This window comes from Mustela nigripes, chromosome 16, assembly GCF_022355385.1.
Source record: "Mustela nigripes isolate SB6536 chromosome 16, MUSNIG.SB6536, whole genome shotgun sequence".
Lineage (NCBI taxonomy): Eukaryota > Metazoa > Chordata > Mammalia > Carnivora > Mustelidae > Mustela > Mustela nigripes.
Window position 1 is genome coordinate 56,462,179 of NC_081572.1, and position 22,700 is coordinate 56,484,878.

Sequence of the window (22,700 nt, forward strand, 5' to 3'; positions counted from 1 at the left end):
TAGCTGTAAGCATTGCAGGAGCTTGTCGGGGTAGCTGGAGGGAGCCCAGAAGCCAGACACCGTCCTTATGCCAAGGGTCTGCAGTCCTGCCTATTAACAGAGCAGGCAAAGGAAGAAGTACTTAAAGGATCCTGGCGTGTTTTCACTGAGCAGCCAAAAAGGGTGACTTTGGGACCGAAAGGCAGTAAACTGATAAACAGCCCAGGAGACGTTTCAGGGGATATCCTCGTAAATACCTCGTTGCATACCATCTGAATGTTTTCTTAACGTTCGTACACATGCAGTTGAGAGGTGACAACGTAGGCATGATTTACCCTGTAGAAAGGTACGTTTCCTGTCTTCCCATGGCAGTGCTTCGGAGCTCCTCTTTCACACGTCAGTTAACCCTGGGCCTGGCGTGCTTTTCAGTCCTTCCAAATATGATAATCCAAAAAAAAAAAAAAAGCTCATCATTGATTTTTATCGATATCTTTAAAAAAATCAATGCTGTCAAAGCCTTTATTTATTTTTCCTTTGGTATTCCTTTGTGAATTTCATGTCTCTCTCCTTTGCCCATTTAGAAAATTGGAATATTTTTCTTACCTATCTGCATTTGCTCTTTATGTGTTCAAGTTTAAACGTTATGTAGTCAAATCTTTCGTTATTTCCATTGTAATATTTAAAATTTTAATTTATCTGACAACTGTTTTCGTTTAAGGTATGAGATCGGTATTTACTATTTTTTTCTTTATTTTCTCTTAATATTAACTGTTTTTTTTCTCTTTTCCAGACCTAAGTGTTACTTTTATAGTATATTGAATTGCATTACATGCCTGGGTGTGGACTCGAAATTGTTTTCCTTTGGTTTTTAGTGGCCTTTTTTCTTCTTTCAGAACAGGATGCAGGCCTGGATGCCCTATCCTCTATCATCAGTCGGCAGAAACAGATGGGGAAGGAAATTGGGAATGAACTGGATGAACAAAACGGTAAGAATACGTCTGGCGGTGAGCACGTTTGCCGTGTAGCGTGCATATGAGAGGCTCAGATATTTGTGAAGCGAGTTGAAGACTACAAGACATGTAAAGTAGCTCAGCACCCGTGGAGTATTACAGTTCAACGCAGTCGAGGGTGCTTTTTGGCAGAGTTAGATTGTAGTGAGCTGAATGCCATGTAAAGAAATTTGATAGGCAATGTCTAGTCCTTCGTCGCTGCTTTAAAAAATACTTAGTTTTATGAGCCACGTGTCCGAGGAGCTTTTTCATTATGTGACAATGGGATGAAATTGCTCAGAGCGCTGTACACTGACGTGTGGTCCTCCAGGCCACGGGGACTCTGGCATCCACGCACCCAGGGAAGCTGGCACCTCTTCCCTCATAAATTGCAGACCGTGGGGCAGAAAAGTGCTTGAAGATTGCTGCTCAGGACTTGATGTGACAGATCTGGTTGGAGCAAGATAATTTGAAAACCACAGCAGGATGGCTTGGGGAAACAGCTTTGTCAGGGTGCCACCCCCACCCCCACCCCGCGAAAAGCTCCCAAGCTTGTGGCACATGGTGCGAGGGGACCCCACCATGTGGCGCATGGTATGAGCAGTGCAGCCGTTGGAATGGAGAGAAAGAGGACAGAGGCAGGTGACCAATGGCACTTGTACTGCAGTAGTTGGTTGGGTTGGGGGACCAGTGGTCTGTGAGTGGAGAGCCCAAGTCCAGGTGGCACATGTCCAGTTAGAGATGCCCAAGAGTCATCCGAGTGGCAGTGTTGAGTAGACAGTTGGAGGTTTGGTCCCAGAGCTCAGCGAGAACACAGGACCAACGAGAAGGAACGTCAGAAGCTTCTGTGTGGAGGTGACGTGTGAAAGTGTAGAAACAGTAGGGCCTCCATCTTTGTCATTGCATGTAATCAGTACACAGCGTCATGAAGGCCATTCTAGTCCTGTTTGCTAGCGATGGAGCTCAGAGTGGCCGAGGGGCCTCCTAACATCACATCACTTAGAAGTGCCAGCATCGAAATTCCAGCATGGGTCATCGGATCCTTGTGACTGCTCTTTCACCACACTGCCCTTCCTCTCTAAGGAAGCCCCCGTAGGTTCTAAGGCTTTAGCTCCGGGGACAGTACCATGGAAGCTCGCGATGGTTTGCTTTCAAGAAAAATGACCACAGGCCTGTGAGCACAGCAGTCCTGGGAATGGATACTGTCCAGCAAGGACTTCCTTTCTCAATCTCCACAGAGAATGAGTTCATTTCTTCGCACAACACTACTGCATTTGTCATAAAGAAATAAACTCATCTATTTATCGTCTATGGTGGATAAGTAGATTGCTAAAGCAAATGGAGAAACCCTCTATCTTTATAATCCTACTAGTGCTTCTTACTAGTTCAAGCACTGAAGGGAGAATATCTGAGTCCTTTTCCTGATGGTGCTAACTAATTTACATATTTGCGTATAATTCAGTGATTGGCCAGTTCCTTCCTGGAGAGAGTGTTAGTAAGAAAATAAACTCTAGAGAAAATCTGCTTATTATAGGTATAATTGTTCTTTTAAAAAAAAAGGAGGGGGGATTTATATATTAATTTTATAGAGAGGTGGGCAGAGCTGGAGGGAGAGAATCCTAAGCAGTCTTCTCACTGAGTGCTGAGCCCTATGCGAGGCTTGATCCCACGACCCTGAGATCACGACCTGAGCCAAAACCAAGATTTGGACACTCAGCTGATTAAGCCACCCAGGCGCCCCAATTACTCTTTCTCTAAAGGAAGTATAGCATAGTTAGCGGTTGGACAAGAAAGGATTCTAGCCACCAGGATGGTGAAGCAGGCCCATCCTGTGATGTGCCTCGGTAAGCCACTGTGTAGTCATGTCTGGGCGGGTGGCTAAGAACCAATGGTACATTCTTTGGTGGGTGACTTGCTGACTTCCCGGGTGAGATCAGCATGCATCTTCCCAGCATAAGCAACCATGCCAGCGTGTCCTTGTCTTGTCTTCCCTGTAGTCTGGTGGTTATCGTCCTTTTGCCGCCTGTTAGAGTCACCCGGGGGGCTTTGAAACTCCTGGAAGCTCAGGCCGTAACAGTGTTTTAGATTTCTTTTATTGCTGTAACAAATTACCACAAACTTAGTGGCTTTAAAACAACACACATTTATTATCTTACAGTTCTGGAGGTCAGAAGTCTGACCCACATCTCCCTGGGCTGAAAACAAAAAAAAAAGGCAAGATATGGGCAGGACTGCAATTCCTTTCTGGAAGCTCCAGGGGAGAATTAATTTCCTTGCCTTTTCTGGCCTCTGGAGGCTTCCTCCATTCCTTGGCTCATGGCCCCCTCCTCCCGTCTTCAAAGCCAACACCAGTGAACTGAGTCCTACTAATATCGCATCACCCTGACCTCTAACTTATGTCTACTTCTTCTGCGTTTAAGAACCTTTGTGATACCATTTGGCCCACCCAGATAATCTAGGATAATTTCCCCATTTTAAGGTCAATTGGTGAGCAACCTTAACGCCTCTTGGCCGTGTACTGTAACATATTTACATGTTCTGGGGACTGGAATGTAGACTCTTTCCAGGGACCGTGGTTCCACTCCCCGTAGTACTTAGACCAGTTAGACTAGAGTCTCCAGGGTTGGGTCCCAAGCATCCACATCTTTAAGGCTTCCTGGATGGCTTCCTTGTGCTGCCGAGTTTGAGAACCAATGTTCCCTTCAAACGTGAACACTCTCTGTTCATATTGTCTCTCCTATGCCCGCATGGCAGCTACAGACCCCACGCATGTGTGCGGAAGTCCACTTGGAGTTACACAGACACACGTACCATCCTCGTCACGGCTTTGATCTCCTTTTCTACCCCCGTCCTTTTCCCTTCTTCCTCTTTACCTCCCAGCCCTCTGCTCCATCCCAGCCCCGGATGCATACATGTGACATAGGCAAACAGGAGGTATTTTTCCACTTAGTCGCCAAAATAAGCTGGGTTTTCTCTGTGGTGGCCTCCCAGAGAGATTGTAGTTATGCTGGTGGTTTTCTAATGTGCACGTTTGCTCCTCAGAAATAGGGCAGAGTCAGCCATTTTCCTTCATAGGGACTGAGAGACTCTTTAAGGATAAAAACTGATATCCCTGCCAAGACTACAATTGGCCTTTATTCCTTTTATCAAAATCAAAAAAGCCATTCTGTCTGTAGGTATTGAGAGCGGGGTGGCAGCCCCATCCGGATTTTTATTGTGACCTGAGTGTGTAATGAGGAGCCAGGGACACTAGAGAAGGATACCACTTTTGTTGTAAATATCTCTATTTGATTTACTGACCTACTGAATTAGTCGTTTGGTTTTCATTAAATGAGAAAAACAATGAGCTAAGATAATGGCCAGCTGGCTATTTTGGAATCAACTACCAAAACCTTACTAAGAAAATACATTGTACTTAGGACCTAACCACAAGCTGAAGAGCCAAATTATCATCAGTTTAGGAATTCAGGTTTCAGTCTTCTCACATAGATTTAAAAAAGGGCCAGACCAACACCAGTAACTGCCCTGTTCATATGCTGATGACCAAGCCTAATGAGGAAAAGGATTAGCAGTTAAGTGAAAACCCCAGTACTGGAGGCCTAAATTGTACCTGGGTCTGGGGGTTGGGGAACCGAGTCAAGGAGATCACCTTGTGGAAATACAGAGTTCTGTGCCCTTCAGTTCAAGCCGAAATGTATGGATGGTTGGGCACGAAGGGCTCATGTAGACTACCTGGATGCCATTCCAGAATGGGGAGTCACGGAACTGTTTACCGAACAGTTCCTTAAAGTTCATACTCAAAAGGGCAGGACTTTTGGAAAAGAACACTAACACAAGAAGATGAATGGGATCGACTTGACTAACATAATTGTTCCTAATTTTGGCACTGGCCAAGCCTTAAAGTCAGGACCAAAAAGGATGGTAGAAACAGCACCAAGAACAGACTGTTCCACCAAGTTTTGCTAATGTGTGCCAATCCTGACACTCTTTTTGATGTTCCGATGTCCCAACTTTGGCCCAGTTCTTCTGATGCTTCTCTGTTAATCTTTGAGCACTTCTTGCTTTCTGAAAGAAAGCAGAATGGCAAAGAAGGGCACTTGCCTTCACAGTGTCAGCACTGAGATTGAGGAGATCAGTGTGTCTTTTCAGAGAGCCAGAAAATATGACTAATGTCCTTGAAGGACAGAAGACCAAAGATTTCATATACACCTCAGTGAATTGCCAATGTAAAGGTCTGTTAGAGCCACTCAACTGAATTTTCCTGTTGAACATTTAAGAAAGTAATGTGGTAGACTGAATAACAGCCCCCCTTCCCCACCAAATACACATCCTGATCCCTGGAATCTGTGAATGGCACCTTATGTGGCAGAAGGGACTTTGCCAGTGTGTTAATAATAAATTAAGGATACCGACAGATCATCCTGTATTGTGTGTTTGGTCTCAAAAGGTCATCACAAGTGTCCTTATAAAAGGGAGGCAGAAAGAGATTTGAGGCAGAAGAAGGAAAGGTGGTGATTGAAAAGATGCTATTCTACTGGCTTTGAAGATGGAGGAAGGGGCCACAAGCCAAGGGATACAGGGGACACAGCTCTAGAGGCTGGAAAAGGCCAGAAAATGAATTCTCCCCCACAGCCCCTAAAGGGACACCTTAACTTCAGTCCAGTGAAACTGACTTTGGACTTCTGATTTCCAGGACTCTAAGGGAATGTGTGCGCACGTGCGTGTGTGTGTGTGTGTGTGTGTAGTGAGTTTCCTTTCTTAGTCTTAGATCACACTTTATTCCAGAACATGCATATATTTGACTCCTGTAAAACCTGGTGCATACTGTTGGGGAGGAAGAATTTTCCTCTGTTCTTCAAGGTCCTTCCAGCTGGATGAGAAATCAAATTGACATGAGACAGACTCAGAGGAGAAAAGCAAATTTAGTTAGGTGTCTATAGGGAATTCTCACAGATCTGAAATTTGAATGTGTGTTAAGCCCCTAAGTTTGTGATAATTTGTTAAAACAGCAACAGGAAGCCAATATAAGGAATAATGATGTATTTTTATCAGTTGTCAGTGAATCCTGGTTAACCACTCTTATGCTAAAAAATTATTTTGAGTCTTCCAGGTGTCTGTAGCTCTTCCTCTTGAAGAGACTTCTTCAAAGCAGGCTTCACAGAAGGATGTTTGCATTGCTGGTGCCGCAGTCAGTCCCCACCCGAAGACCTCTCAAGCTGTTTATTTAGCACTTTGATAATAGAATTTAGTCTTGTATTAATGAAAGAAATGTGTGGGCAGCTGGTGAAGGGATCTTTTTGTGGCGTATCCAGGATCAGAATTTCTCAATGCGTGCTAGGCAAGGTGATTTTAGGAAATATGTTGAGAAACACTTTCCATTTTAATAGTTGCATATTTCAATGAAATAAAAATGACTAACATTTGAAACCTGTGATTTTACAGCAATATAAAATTTCCTTATTCAATTAAATCACATAAGGAGAAAAATAAGCATAATACGTACCATAATAAGCATAATATTTATGTAATAATATATTATTATTGAAGTATAATAGTGAGTTGATTTAAAGGAAAACATTAAGCATATATGGAGCAGGTGAAATACGAACACGGCAAAGAAGTCTAAAGGTGGCATTGAAAAGCTGACATTTGGGAAACACCACTATAAGAAGACTCTTTTTGTTCAAGTTTGGGTTGCTATAGAGTACTTACTTATAGAGGTTTCAGCCTTGTCCTGGGAGAGCTCTCCATGATTTAATAAGTGCCCCCTTTCCCCTTGGCCTTTGCAGCAGTGAGCTCACATGTTAAACGAGCAGAGGGGTTGAAGGACCAGCTGCTGCGATGCCTCCCAGCCCGGCGAGCTTGTAGCTCTGTAAGGCAGCAGCTATGGTAGGAGCAATGTCGTTGGGTTGCGCACCCCCAGAACCTAAATACAACTGCCCTTTAGGGAAGCAAGACAGTCAGGAACCGCCTTTCTTTCAAGGAGATATAAAGTGGCTTGAGTGTGGGGAGTTCCTGTGACCACTTGGCAGGTGACGTGTGAGCTGAGTGACCCCTGATCTGCTGCCCAGAGCTGTCCCCCAAAGGAGCCGTGCCCAGACTTGGCGAGCATTTCCCTGTTGCATCCAGTGCTTTACTGGTCAAGCAGGCTTTTATAAATTGACATGGGAACCTAAGCCTCCACCTCCAAATTTGGAATAGAGACATATAAATGTCAGGTGGGGAAATGGTTTTCTCTAAGTGGCTGTGCTAATCCGGATTCGTTTCCTTGACTGGGATTTCATTCAGTGGACTTGGCAGACTGCTAGGACTAGCAGAGCGGGCCCTCGTGCCTGTACTTCATTCAAACATGCAAAAGCTTCTGAGTTACTTCATCTCTGAAGGCTAGGAAGGCATCTGGGACCACCCCCAATGTACAGGGTACTTGCGGAACATGCAGCAGGAGAGCCTGACCAATTCTGAGACTCAGGAAAGCCTTCCCTGAGGAAATGAAATGGGTACTGAGATTTAAAGGGAAGAGCATTTCAAACAGAGGAAACAGCATAGGGAAAGGCCCTGATGTGGAGAGGAGCACAGCAAGGTTGAGGAATGTGCAAGAAGGCCAGCATCCCCGAAGTGCAGAGAGCCTTGGAAGATGAGAAGGGAGAGCAGGCAGAGTTGGGGCAGAAGCCGTGTAGGGGTGGCCATCGACTGCCACTGTGCAGTGCCCTGGGCATCCATCATGTTAGCACTATCCACTGTGCGAAATTGCCCAATTTCTTACTTCATTGGTCCTGTCATTTTGTCTGTTTAACTCACTTAGACTCAGGGAGACAGGTCTGCAAATGCACATCTACGCTTCTTGCATTGTTTGCAGTAGTTAGCACGTCCAAACTGAAAGTATTCGGCCACTTTTGGGCAGAAGAAATGAGCACATCGGCAACAACATTTATTCATTTATCGAGCATGGTTCTTTATATAGTGAAAACCAGTGATAGCACCTAAAAACCCAAGTCCTTCTTACCAACCCTCCCTTTTTTGTTTTACTGTGATTATTGTCTGGCTGGGGGAGATGGACATTAAACAGATACTCCCTGACATCAGGGTGTTTTCTCTAGTCATGGTAAGAGCTTTCAGGGAGGAGGCCTGCCGTGGCCGAGCTCACACAGAGCTCCATGGCCAGATGGTGACTGAGGTCTCAGGGATAGGCTAGAGTTGGCCAGCGAAGGGGGAGTGGGCCAGTTGCCACCTCCAGGGAGTGGCCGGACATCCCCTGTGAGGTCTTGGAGGCTGAAGAGAACCTTGCAAGTTTGAGAAATCCACAAAGGCTTTTGTGGCGGGGGGAAGAGTGAGTCAGGAGGCAAACGGACGAGGGTGAGGTTGTGCAGGGATCTGGGGCTGGGGCTGGAAAGGCTTCACAGTGTGAACACCTAGTAAGCCCTGAAAATTACAGAGGTTTTCTATTTTCCTGGGAAGGACTCTGGTTTATTTTAGCCACAATCAACAGTTCTCGTCAGGAAGCAGTTATGTTAACAGCAATTTTGAACAGGACTGCGGCTCTGAGCTCATTTATGCTATTTCTTCTTTTGAAATATACAAAAGCCTATACATCCTCCCTCACATAGCACTTCTACGCGCCACAAATACCACGTTTGGTGCCTTTTTTTTTTTTTTTTAAATCACTGAGTCCATTACATTCTATAAATTACCATTGTTTTTTTCTTTTTTAACCCCTTGTTTCTTAATTTCCAAACATTTGTGTTGATTTTGCCATTGAGTTGCCTGGGTGCCAGAGAATCACGCCCCATAGCGTACTGGTTCTTCTCCACTTGTTCGGACGTCTTCTGGGGCGTGGGAACGGTCACCAGTAGTCACTGCTCCGCGTGTGCCTGAGAAGGTGCAGTAACCAGGCCGTGGAGACAGGGCTTTGAATAGGCTTTCTGGAGCAGCCTCCTGAATGCTCCTGTCCGCGTCTTGACGTGACCTCCCACCTCTCTGCTTCCTCTGTCAGTTTCTGCAAGGGGCACGTAAAATCTGCTTCCGGGTCTGTGACTTCAGCTTTCCACGTGATTGGGTCGCTTTTTTGTTTTCTGCTTTTCAAGGAAAGGCTCTCAGGCACATATATGCACAGGGTTCTTTTGTTTTGGCGGTTGTTTCTTTTTGTCACTAGGGAGAGATACGCCTTCATCTCTAGTGTGTTTTGCTCTTTTTAGGGCTGTTGGTCTGATATTAATATCACTACCTAGGCTTTCCTCTGGTGAGCGTTTCCTAGTGTAGCGTTTCTCACACTTTGTGGTCTCAGGACCACTTTGAATCCTTCAAAATTGTCGAGAGCTCCTGAGAGCTGTGGTGTATGTGTGTTATCGCTGTCAGTACTAACTGCATTTGAAATGAAAAGTGAGTGTTTTATTTATTTGTTAATTTTTTGTTGTGTTATGTTAGTCACCATAGAGTACATTAATTTTTGATGTCATGTTCCATGATTCCTTGTTTGCGTATAACACCCAGTGCTCCGTGCAGTCCTTGCCTGGCTTGATACTCATCACCAGACTCACCCATCCTCCCACCCTTCTCCCCTCTAAAACCCCCAGTTTGTTTCCCGGAGTCCATAGTCTCTCATGGTTCGTCTCCCCCTCTGACTTCCCCCTTTTCATTTTTCCCTTCTTTCTTCTAATGTCCTCCATGCTATTCCTTCTGTGCCACAAATAAGTGAAACCATATGATAATTGACTCTCTCTGCTTGACTTACTTCACTCAGCATAATCTCCTCCAGTCCCGTCCATGTTGATGCTAAAATTGGGTATTCACCCTTTCTGATGGAGGCAGAATGCTCCGTTGTATATATGGACCCCATCTTTCTTTATCCATTCGTCTGCTGAATGGCAACTCCACTCTCCACAGTTTGGCTATTGTGAACATTGTAAAAGTAGGCATTTTAAAAACATTTATGAATTCTTTCAAAAAGGAATAACACACAATTAGTGTTAACATGAAAAACTTGAGTTTTATGAACAGTAACCCCCAAACATCAGCAGCTTCAACTAGGAAAGGCTTATTGTATTTTTTATCTTTCGTTGCGTGTCTGTTGTTGGTCATTGGTGGGCGTGGTTAACGGAGAGCCCTGGCTGAGGCAGTAGCCACCGTCTCAAACATTTTGGGGTACTGCATCAGAGATAAGAGAGCTCTCCAGGGACTTGTTCCTGCAATGAAGTGCTCTGGCCCAGAAGCTACTGGTCAACCTCTTTTGCAGCTCAGGGTCAGAGCTAATCATGTGCCCCTACCAAGCCGTCAGGAGGTGTTATCCTACCAATATGTCTAGTTGGGTGACAAAGGGGACAGAAAGTACTGATTAAAGGGCACATAGAGGTATCACGGGAGCAGTATTTAGCAGTCAAGAACCAACTAGCTGTGTGACTTCGAGCAAATTCCATCTTCTCACCTAAGCTTCTCATCTGTAGGATGGGGATTTTAGTGCCGGTTTCAGAGTATGTTAGAATAGTGCTTCAGGGGCGCCTGGGTGGCTCTGTGGGTTAAAGCCTCTGCCTTCAGCTTGGGTCATGATCCCGGGGTCCTGGGATCGGGACCCGCATCGGGCTCTCTGCTCAGCGGGGAGCCTGCTTCCCCCTCTCTCTCTGCCTGCCTCTGTGCCTACTTGTGATCTCTCTCTCTCTCTCTCTCTGTCAAATAAATAAAATCTTAAAAAAAAAAAAAAAAAAGACTAGTGCTTCACACGCTGTAACCGCTGTCGAAGTGTTTTCCGTTATTAGCTCTATTAACAGTACAGACTTCCAGGTCAAAATGGTAGGCTGAGCTGATGGGGGAGTCCTCCCACGTCCTCTTCCAAACACATGGAAATGTAAGTTGAAACATTTTTTTAAATTGTTTTATAATTCCTAGCTGACCTCGAAAGCAAGAAAGGGAGTTCTCCAGGTGTCAGAAATGAAGGCATGTACCCCCGGAGGTGAGTGGAATTGAAGACTCGTGGTCCTCACAGCGAGCTGAACCAGATATGTCCCTTGGGAATCTGCGCGTAAACACGGACATGGAGACGGGAATTGAGGCTGCAGGCCCTGTGCCCTGTGAGGGGCTGCAAGTGGGTCTCCCGTGTAAAGCCAGGAGCTGGGAAATGACACTTTTATAGGAAAGCTAATGTCCCCCACCCCCGCCCAAAGAATGAGATGCTCAGTTGGGCCACCCACCTCGGGCCACAGCCACCCTTTTATTTTTAACATGCATACCTAAGTTTACGTTTTTCTGAGAAAGTCTGAAGCAAATAAATATCTCAGAATAAATCAAGTTTAGAATGCTTAAACTCTATTTCAAACTCCTGATATTTCCTGCTGTTTTTAATGGAAGCTCCCCCACCCCCCCAACCCCATTTTTTCCCTAAAGCCAGTATTTTCTTCAGATTTACCAGCATTGTTTACTGATTTCTGTTATAATTGTTGTAGTCATTCTGTTACTCAGCTCTTTTGATATATATATATATATATTTTTTTTTGAGAACTGTACTTTTAAAGATTTATTTATTTGACAGAAATCACAAGTAGGCAGAGAAGCAGGCAGAGATAGAGGGGGAAGCAGGCTCCCCACTAAGCAGAGAGCCCAATGCGGGGTTCCATCCCAGGACCATGAGATCATGACCTGAACCGAAGGCAGAGGTTTAACCCACTGAGCCACCCAGGCACCCCGAATTGTACTTTTAAAACACCAATATGCTTTACTGCTCACAGTAGCTTTTTCCCACAAAAGTATGTTTTCTTTGTTTTTTTTTTTATTATTATTATTTTTAAAAGATTTTATTTATTTATTTGACAGACAGAGATCACAAGTAGGCAGAGAGGCAGACAGAGAGAGAGGAGGAAGCAGGTTCCCTGCTAAGCAGAGACCCCATGTGGGGCTTGATCCCAGGACCCTAGGATCATAACCTGAGCTGAAGGCAGAGGCTTTAACCCACTGAGCCACCCAGGTACCCCTTTTTTCTTTTTAAAGAGAGAGAGGAAGGGGAGGGGCAGAGGGGGAGAGAGAATCTCAGGTAGGCTCCATGCCCAGTGTGGAGCCCAAAGCGGGGCTTCATCTCACGACCCTGAGATCATGACCTGAGCTGAAACCAAGAGTCAGACGTTCAACCGCCTGAGCCACCTAGGCACCCTCAAAAGTATTTTTTTAAGGTTGTAAAATCTATTAAACCTAGTACTGGTACTAGTTAGAACAGAGAATTTCTCCTTTTGCTCCTTTCGTTTTTTCTGTTTTCCTCTGTGTGAGTTTTGGTGTATTCATCTCGATCTTTGCCTTTCATGCTGTCTCGGGCTGAATTACATCCCCTCAAAATTCATGTGTTGAAGGCCTAACTCCCAGAACCTGAGAAGGTGAGCATGTTTGGAACTCAGGTCGTTAAAGAAATGATTCAGCTGAAATGAAGTCATTAAGAGGGGCCCTCGTCTGCTGTGATCGATGTCCACATATGAAGAGATGGGGACACAGACACACGTGGATGGAAGACCACGTGAGGATGCAGAGAGAAGGGGGCTCTCTGCCTGCCAGAGAGAGAGGCCCTCGGAAGGACACCAGCCCTGCCCAGACATTGATCTCATACTTATATTATAGCCTGCAGAATTGTGAGAAAATAAGTTTCTGTTGCTTAAGATGCCCATTCTTGGTACTTCCTTGTGGCCATCCTAGTGGATGAATAATGCATGGTATGAAATTCTGTACTGACTTCGTATTTATAAATTAAGGACCATATCAAGGAGTATGGGTAGCTAATATAGGCTTTCTTTGTATTTAGGTGGACTTATTTACCCCAAAATTTTCTTTCTTGAATGGGAGGGTTGGCTGTGTCCTGCGTTTCAATGGGCAGGGAATACCAGTAGTCAGGTTTCCCCTTTAGGGTATGTGCTTAGGTAGAAGAGATTTGGGACCCTTCCCTGTAACCCTCATCCCAGAATTAACTAAGGTAAGGACAACTTGAACCTTTGGGTGACATCTTCCATGTATTTTATTTCTTTTCCTCTCTCTGTCTATTCTAAAGCGTCTTCCTTGACTCATTCACTAGCCTGACCACCAACACCACGGGCGACTGCCAGGCAACCCTTCCCCTCTAGAGAGAGCTGTTCTGGGGGCTCCAGCTGGGACCCAGTACTGCAGACTTTAGTCTACACAAGACAGGCCCAAGAGCCAACTGGCCCAGCTTTTCTGTAGACAATTCTCCACTCAGATGCCCCAATTCCTGCCTGACAGCCACTTCTTTGTAGGTCTTTCTTTGGCTCCCAGTAGCCATTGACTCACTCCAAACTTGGAGACTCTCCAGAGTTCTCTCAGGAAGAAAGAGCCCCTATCTGTGACTCTGATGATGTATTTCAGGCTCCAGTTTTGGTTGACCTTTCAGTACAGTCCCGGCTATCTTCTTTCTAGAAGAAAGCCTTTACAATGACTTATTCACTGATAGCACTCTGTGTTTTCAGGCCCACCATGGATTTCTTCTTTCAAAAAATATTTTTACTGGCATTGCATTGTGCTCTCAGGAAGAAAGGGGGCAGCATGTATGTTTACTCTACTGTCCTGAGCTCAGAGTCTCTTTTTATATTTTTTTACGAGGTCACAGTATCTATAGAAATTGTTCTGCTGCAACAGCTAGTGTTCTGGAAGCTTCAGTTAAACAAATTTTTAATATAGTCCGTGAAAGTTGCTCTCTAGGGCTAAGGTGATTATTTTCCATTCACTTACAGTATTAAATATTCGGTAAATGTAAAATCAGCTTTTTATCAGAACATTCATTAAAAAAAAAAGAAGATTAGGGGGTGCCTGGATGGCTCAGTCAGTTAAGCATCCGGCTCTTGATTTCTGCTCAGGTCATGATCTCAGGGTCATGAGATCGAGCCCCACGTCCACCCCTGCACTGAGCATGGAGTCAGCTGGAGATTCTATCTCTCCCTCTGCCACCTCCTCCCTAAAAGAGAAAAATCATTACTCCTCTCTAGGGAGGGGTAGTTTATAATAATGGAGTCTGGTGGGAGAAAGAGAGAGAGAGAATGACTTAGCAAGACAAGTGTGTTGTTCCAACAATAACTATCTGACACCAACTGGGTGTCCAATAATTTAATTTAGTTGTGACACTATTTATCTGGAGATAATGTTGAACTCCACAGGTTTAAGGGCTCAGTCCCACAACTACCCTCGCCTTAGATCTCAGCCTCAGGTCCTAAATGTCCATAAGTACTTCTGCTCCATTGGCTATAAACACAGGGTTCCTCCAATACCCCTTTGGGATTCAGTAGTTTGCTAGCCCTACTCACAGTACTCAGGAAAGGCTATACCATGATCCCAGTTTTTTTTTTGTTTTTTTGTTTTTTTTTAATAGATAGAACTCAGGAAGGCCAAATGGAGGAGGTACATAGGGCAGGGTCTTGGCTGGAGGTGTCCATGCCTTCTCCAGGCACATCACCTGCCGGGCACATCAGTGTTATCCCCAACCCAGAAGCTCCCCAGGCCTCATCATTGGAGAATTTTTAGTGAGGCTTCATTACATAGGCATGGTTGACAAAATCTTTGGTCACACGAAGACCCCAGATTCTTTGAACTTGTTGACTCTGCAAAAAACAATACCAGAGGCTTGCACCCCTGGTGCTTCTCAACCAGCTTTAACTCTGGTGATGACCGGGGTTGGACCCAGATCGGACCCCATGCATTGACATGCCTGTCTGATCTAGGGCCTTCTTCATTCCTTTCTTCTAGGCCCATGTCTTGGTCTCTACTCTGGCCTTGAAGCCAGTCTGGAAGGCCATCTCATGAGGGAGAAGCAAGGATTTTCCAAAGAAGAATCTGTGGAAACAGTTGTCAAGGAAAAGGGCATTTATCCTCTGCCGCAGGATGGCCAGCCTAGGTGATTCATCAGGCTTCCTCTCTCCCTGGGCTTCACCACAGTTCCTATTTGACTTCCAAGAGGGAGACTGTGAGGCCAGCCATAGCAACTGAAGTGGAGGATGGCTGAGAGAAAAGCACACCAAACGAGAGACCAAAGAGAATCTCAGAAGAAAGGCCAAAGCCATCACAGATGGCAAGAGGTCACCCTGGAAGCTCCCGGTCCTACCACTTGGGCCCAGTGATAGTACTGTCCCTCCTCCTTGGTGCCTTGGTAGGAAGGGGAAACCTGGAGCTCTCCTTGGAGGCTGTGTCGGGGGTCCCCAAGACCACTCCAGAATCTGTGATTTGCTGGAAGGGCTCAGCATAGATATGCCTACTTACTAACCTTTGTAACCCTCAGATCAGTAGTCATATTGGTTTTGCAGTAATTCCCAGAGGTGAAAACTTGGAATCATCTGGTGCATACCTTCTCAGCCAAGGTCAAACAAGGCTACGCTCTGCCTTTTTGCTTTTGCTCTTACATAGAGATGAGCTGAGGATGGAGAGCCCCCCACTCTGGGGCCAGGTGGACGGGATGGAATCCCAACTCTTTGAGCTGTGTTCAGTTGGGGGGTGGCGTGGAGTGCTCAGGCAAGTCATGAAACTCTTCTGAACTTTGTTTTTCTTTTGAAAAATAAATAGTATCTACCAGGATGACTTCATTTTTAGGATTTAAGATAAAATCTTTGTGAAATTAGATACACACACAAACACACAGATTTCCCTCACCATCCAAAAGTAGAGCATTCCTGAAGTCTTTTATAAGCCAAAATGCCATAAAGCAAAGAAGCAATTATTATTAATTTACATAGAAGAAATTTTTGAGCATCCCCACACCCAAAAAATAACCTCTCTCAGGCTTTTCTGATAACTTAGGACACATCTTGCTAACGGATGCACAAAATAAATCAAGACAAAACACAGATGGTCGCAGACGGCAGTTCCTAAGTATGGCAGCTTGATGCCGAGATGCTGAGTGTAGTAACTGGAGAAGGAACATGGCGGCGCTACTTGGGGTGTGTGCTCCCTCTGTAATAGCTCACCACAAAATGAATGCTGAATGCTGTTTTTGCTTTTTTCATAAAGGAAAAAAATCCTTTTTTGATGTATTTTGGTTAGCAGAAACAGGTCTTAATGTAGTGGGCCTTTCATAAACGGGGAATGGCATAATGTGAACTTCGGAAAAATGGGGCATATTTGTATAATGTGTACACACACACACACATATTTCCTGTAGGGACATTTGCTAATTCAGCGCCCTTGATGATTATAAAACTACCAGAAATAACAAGAATTGACTCCGGCTATGCTCACAGTTATGATTTATTACAGTGAAAAAATACAAAACACAGGAGAGCAGGCATGAACTTCTACTGGGCCCCTTTGCAGGGAAGTCGCAGACCTGCAGTGGCCCAACAATGAGTTGTGACCTGTGAAGTGTTGCCAACAAGGAAGCTCATTAGAAATTCAGGGCCCAGGGTCTTTGGAGGTTGTCAGTCACCAAGGCAGTCTCTGGCTGGCACGGTCCCCGCTTTCAGCCCCCCAGAAGGAGAGCAGGTGTTCTGCATAAACTGTTATTTATATAGTTTAGGAACACAGATGAGCAATCACTGAATGGTGGGAACCCTCTGAAAATCCAGCTTCCCAAACACCAGCCAAGAGCCAATTTTGTAAGTAGGCCTTTCTGAGAAAAGCACTTAGGCCTGCTGTGTCAACTCTTTTTTTTTTTTTTTCCCGAAGAGGCCTACACCAAGTACGATTTATTTATCACACTATTGGGTCTGTCTGTGATGGGAGGATTTCGGGAAGAATGAGAGAGGTGGGCCTGTGCTCTTGAGAAGGTGAGGGGCAAAGAGGGTGCGGGCGACAGAAGACGAACTTAAACCCTTCATGGCGTCTTTTGGAATAGTGGGGAGCCCATTCCATGCCTGGTGGCCTTCCGCCAGGCCTCTATTTGGGAGTGTCAGAGAATGTGCTTTCCTCAGTGGAAGTTGTTGAGCCTGTGGGGTGGTGAAAGGGATGGAAGAACTTTGTTAACAAAACCCGAAGCCAGCAGGAAGGAAGTGGTCTGGTTAGGACCAAGTGCTCAGGCAGGGAAAGACCGCGTAAGGGAGGGACGGAAGGGCTGAGCAGCAGTTTGAATGGACTTAGAATCCATAAAGCAGCCTGAGCAGGAACATGCTGTGGTCCTGACCATTTATTTTGGGGGGAGACGTGATGTTCTCTTTCCATCTGGATGGTCCTGCCAGGAGAGGGAAATCTTGGAGAAAACATTTCAAGTGCACTGATAAAGACCTTTACTTGTATTTCTGTTACTACTAAAATTATTGTAGCCATTTTAAGCCATCATTTAGGAACTGGAATGATACTGAAGATAAAATTCTGTCAGTCAGTTTGGTTAGTGTGAAATCCATAAGCACAATGAGCTGTATTAAAGAATTAACAGCTACTTGTTTAGAGTGTGTCTATAACCGTCCTCTGAATATATTGAGAGATGCCCCTACTGAGTGTATGTACTTATGAATAAGGGACTTAAGGAGACTCTGATGTGTATCTGAATCCCTTGGGGTTGTTTGGGGAAGAAAATTTGAGGCTTTGTGAATAGAAGTGACCGTTTGTGGGGGAGGCGCCTGGGGGGCTCAGTTGGTTAAGTGTCCACTCTTGGTTTCGGCTCAGGTCATGATCTCAGGGTTGTGCAATCGAGCCCTGTGTCGGACTCCACGCTGGGCGTGGAGTCTGCTTGAGGTTCTCTGTCTCCGCCTCCTTCTGCCCCTCCTCCTGCTTGCAATCTCTCTCAAAAAAAAAAAAAGAAAGAAAGAAAGAAAAAGAAAAGGAAAAGTAATGATCTTTAGGATTCACTCCTAGCTCCTGCCATGGCAGATTTGTGCTACTTCACTCGTTCCAAGCTTGGCCAATCTCTAGGGATGGAAGTATGGTGAGTACTCATTATTTTCAGTCAAAGAGCCTAAGAGTAGCCATTTTTGTTTTGCTTTGTTTTCAAAATAATACTTTCTCTTGTACTTGTTCTTGCCAGAAATGGGTAGAGGATGTAGGAAGTAGTCAGTTGGTGGCGTTCTATGGGAAATGTGTTTTGGGCAGGCTCACGAGGAGCTCGGGCTAGAAGAAGTGGTTTAGGGTGTAAATTAATGAGATGACTGTATTCGTGTTTCATCTTCTATGTACTTGCGTACCTGGAACCTAACATTGCTCTTGTCAGGCCTCAGTTTCCCGTGTGAAGGAAGAGGGAACGACGTGGAGTACTTGCATGTTTGTGTGTCGAGAGACGGACAGGTGTGGGCTTACATTTGGATTTGGAATGGCGTGTGTCTGATAGTCTAGGACTGCGCAGTACATGAAAGTACCAAATCCAGTGCTACTCTCCCTGCTCGGGGGTGTTTTTGGGCTGACCAAGTATCTCCAAGCTTGCCTCTCTGAAAGTTCTCTTGTGCTCCTTTATCTGATCAGAATAAAGCAAAGGACCAATGCAGGCCGACTGCCTCGTCTTTTTCTAGGCTGACTCTTGGAGCACTGTGGAGTGTGGTCGCATAGAGGAAGAATGCCAAGAGAAGTAGGAAAACTCTGTTTCAGCCTCCTTGCTTAATCTGTGCTGCTTAGGCTTGGAAATCAAGCATCCTTTTCTTATCCAGAAAGGCCTTGAGTCACACCTTGGATTCTCTTGGGAGAAAACTCAGTATTTTTTTTTTAATTTTTAAATTTTTTTAAATTTTCTTTTTTAATTTTTTAAATTTTAATTTTAAAATTTAAAATTTTTTAATTTTAATTTTTAAATTTTTTAAATTTTCTTTTTTTTCTACTCTTTCTGCCATTTCCTTTTATTTACAGTTTGTGTGCAATGCAGATCAGTTCAATAACATGAGAAATTACTGCAAATCAAAGCATAAATACCTAAATACAATAGACAATCCAAAATGGACACACACCACTCGGGCAGGAGAAAGAAATGGAATGTTCATTCAAACACACAGGAGCTTGAGATCTGTCGGATGTGGTTGTTATGGTGCCGTCTTTTTTTAAAGACAGGAAAAATTGATTTTGGTTATCAGGACTGCTTGTGACCATAGTAGATACCAGAACTTCTGTGTACCGGTGTGTGACCATGTGAACAAAAGACCTTAGAGTGTCTGTTTTCAGAAAGCTTTCTGTGCATCAAGGCAGCTGTGAAAAGATTTGCTTTCCAGAGTCAAGCCCAGATTCGGCTCAGGACCAGATCCTAACTATCTAAAAATATTGACTGAGGACAGAAAGTGTTCCAAATGTGGCTGTTCTGATTCACAGTTTTTAAAAAGAAAGTATTTACAGAAAAAGTATGAAAGATTTTCTGAACTTAATAAGCTTCCAGTCAGTCTTTACTTCCAAATACTTGACTTACAGCTTTGACTCCTACATATATCTTGCCTTTTCAATCTCAAGATTGGTCAATTTTACCTTCAAAACAGATCTTTTTTTTTTTTTTTTAAATTGTAAAAAGTTTCAGTATGTGCAGAGATGAAAGCATTTTGAAAGTAGTTGAGGTCAGCAAACTTCTTTTTGGAATCAGTGTAATGTATCCATCACTCTTGTTGGATTGGAATAGGTGATTAGTGTATAAGTAAAATTTACCCATTAGGCTTCAATGGGAGGAAGACACCAATCCATCATTGCCCTGACCCATGTCAGTTACTGTATTAAAAAAAAAAAAAAATCAAAGGCAATGTGAAATCCAAAGCCTCAGAGGAAATCATACAATTCTGAAGAGACCGTGAGAGCTGAACAATGTAAAACTTTATCCAGAGTACACAGACATTAGTCAGTGCATGAGGATTTACAGTAACACCCAGAAGTTCCTTCTAAAGTACACATAAATAGAATCACAAAGCTTTTTGTGTTACCTGTTTTATGGCCTTAAAGAGTTAATGAACCAAATGAAAACTGAATCTGTTAACATCCCATCCTTCAGATCTGGGTAAGATATAAAATCTACTCTCGTGTTCAAGGTAGAATTTTACGTGTCCACGCTTCTTAAGCCACATTTAAAGAAATCATCCGTTATCTTGGATGTTGTCTCTTCATCTTGTACATGAAGCACCAGTAGATTCAAGAGGCTTTCATCATCTAGCCAGATGCTTCACATGTTCTTCAAACCCATCAAATTTGGGATCCTCAACATTTTATGAGTCAGTAAAATACAGGGTAGAATTCGCAGCTTCACTGAAGACCTGTTTTTTCCTGGTCACACTGGGATGTCTAGATGCTGTTTGGATTGGGTCTAGAAGATCCAGCAGTTTAGATGTTTCTTGACCTGAGTCTCTTAACAGTAGTAATAGAGGAGGGAGAATGAGATCACGAAGAGTGGCTTTTGACTGCGGAACTCTGCCAGTTGCCATGTTGGTGGCATTATTTGAGTTTAGGGCAGTCAAGGTATTCTGGGGAGAGTTACCTGAAAGTGTTATAGCAATTGTTTGATTTGAATAAATCTGTGGGAAGAGGAGCAGCACCAGAAGCAGCAGTGAGCCCTGTCAGAACCTGGCCACCGTCTCTCTGCCCGTGTACGACCCATCAGTGTTGGGGTGCAGTGTGTTTCACTGGATGTGGGATGAGCGGAGAACCATTGGCTCAGGGCGGGCTTGGGCAAGGTTCTTGGGAAGGAGTTTAGTGTGTAAGATGTTAATTAAGGAGCACCTGTGGGACCATCTCACCGAGATAGGGAGATCACGTAAGCAGGATGGGCAGAGGGAGAAGCTGAGCTTGAAGACAACCTGAGCCAACACCGTGGGAAGCTTTGCAGCCCAAATCATTTGTTAGTGGCCATCTTGAATTCACAGGGCTGAGCCTTTATACCCCCATCTCAAGCAGTCTTTGGATGTAGAATGCCATGGGGAGAGCTTGTCCTTGGGCAAGATAGCTCTGTGCCCTTGAGACAATCCCTAAGGAGGCTGATGGTAAAAGCCATGTGCTCAAAACACTCCATATACCTGGGCCAGAAGTGCTTCCTTAAAGGGGAAAGTGGGTGGTGCATCTCTTTTGGGTCCACCACACATTGGGTCAGTTTTAAGCATCGGAAATTTGTTGGGTCTCTAGAGTCAGATATCAGCAGGTCACATGGAATGTGCTAGAATGCAAGCCTCTGGAAATGACGGACCCATAGCCAGCATTTTCAGAAAGATGTTTATAAGTCCTTGAAATTGAACCAGAGAATTCTACCTGATTTCTAATCATAGCTTTGTTAGTAGTTAGGATAAAAATACAGAACATTGTCTTTTTACCTTTCTTAAATGTGTATTGTTACGGGAACTCTCTGTTTTAGGGCCTTCTAGGTTTCAAAACTTGTCCCGTGAAAGCTTTATCAAGAACAACTGGAACCTGTCAGCAGATATAAAGGGTTCTTTTCAGAATGAATAAAGACCCCACACCGGATAGAAATGATTATTTGCTTTATCTCATAAGTGCCAGCATCCTACCCCCTGCATCAGCATCACACCGCGTTTACTTTGCAAAAAAAAAAAAACAAACAAAAGCAAAAACAAACCAGTCAGACTTTATAGTTGTACTTTCAAAATTTCACACTTCGTTGGTCATTCTCACTGTTAACTGATTAATCAAGGGAAGGATTAAACGGGCAGATTTTTATTTGGAGACTGGTGAACTTCCCCACAAGAAACCATTTACAGAGCCCAGCTCTCGGTTCAGTCGGAAAAGAGATGGTTTTCCTTAGACATTAGCTTTTCTGTTCTTTTTGCCTCTTAAAATAGCACAGAGTTAACTCCCTTCCACAAAGCGTCTTCTAGCATCTGACGTCCACTCAGGAGCCATTCTGAGTTAATGTGTATGAAAGTAGTGAGGGGCAGTCCCTGCCGCGTCAGATAAGGACACCTGCAGAGATGCGAACGACTGGGAGGGTCAGAACATGTGGACCCTGGGGTCTCTTACCGGAGACCTCCCACCCCGTGAGTGGCTCTGCATAGTAGGGGGAACGTTGTCACTTCCCCGCCTTCTCTGGGGCCCGTGTCCTACCTTTCAGAGAAGCAGGAGCATGTGGAAGTCATGAGTTGGGACACCTCCTCTTCTTCCACTTTTCCTCTCCCTCCTCCCAAGTGAGCCATTCTCCAGAAAGTCCTGGAGATGAATTCTCAAGGAGAAAAGAAAGGTCCTTCTTGCTGATGTCCACCAGTTACGGTGTTGTCCGCGCGGGAGGGAGTGGATGGGTGTTCCCTTTGCTCCCTAACCCCGGAGGTGGGGGAACCCCTACCTCTGCGTCCCTGGGGAATCTAGAAGGGCAGGCACCATGTTTCACCCCAGAGCACCTGCAGCATGGCCTGAGTGGTGAAGCCCGAGACTCCAGCATGTGACTTAATTCCTCTGTGTGGCTCAGTTATCTCATTTTTCAAGTGCAACAAGAAGTGCCCACCTCACCGGGGTTTGGCGGGGAGGAGTTGAGAGCAAACGTGTAAAGGGCTCACTCCTGTGCTTCGCAGGTGGGAGCTTGTGGAGCTGAGATCCCGTGGCTTCTCGTGGAGCCTCTGGGTCCCCCACCGCTGTGTCTGTTAACCCCGTCAGGCTGTGGGAGGTAGGGCGAGGGCTTTTTTGGACGCAGGTCTATGTCACTTCGTTGTGAGAAAGCAGGGTGGGAATTTAACATCACTGTTAATTTTACGATGAAACTGGCTAGGAATCCATAACATACTTACTGAGTTTTTAATGTTCTTTTTTTTTTTTTTAATTTTATTTATTCATTTGAGAGAGACAGAGAGAGCATAAGCATGGTCAGTGGGGAGAGGCAGATAAAGAAGCAGGCTCCCCACAGAGCAGAGAGCCGGATGCGGGGCTCCATCTCAGGACCCCAGGATCATGACC

General features: G+C 44.7%; 1 protein-coding gene across 3 annotated transcripts in view; it reads left to right on the plus strand.

Moving 5' to 3' along the window:
• The window catches only part of STX8 (syntaxin 8), a 243,462-nt gene that overhangs the window by 57,131 nt on the left and 163,631 nt on the right, over positions 1 to 22,700 (plus strand). The window contains exons 6-8 of one of the 3 annotated variants that reach the window (XM_059379410.1): positions 873 to 965; positions 10,845 to 10,908; positions 14,682 to 14,727. In XM_059379410.1, the coding sequence (XP_059235393.1) occupies positions 873 to 965; positions 10,845 to 10,908; positions 14,682 to 14,712 (188 nt within the window). In that variant the 3' untranslated portion in view covers positions 14,713 to 14,727. Of the gene's footprint in view, positions 1 to 872; positions 966 to 10,844; positions 10,909 to 14,681; positions 14,728 to 22,700 lie in introns of those variants that run through there. The other 2 variants (XM_059379411.1, XM_059379409.1) reach the window with 2 other exon arrangements.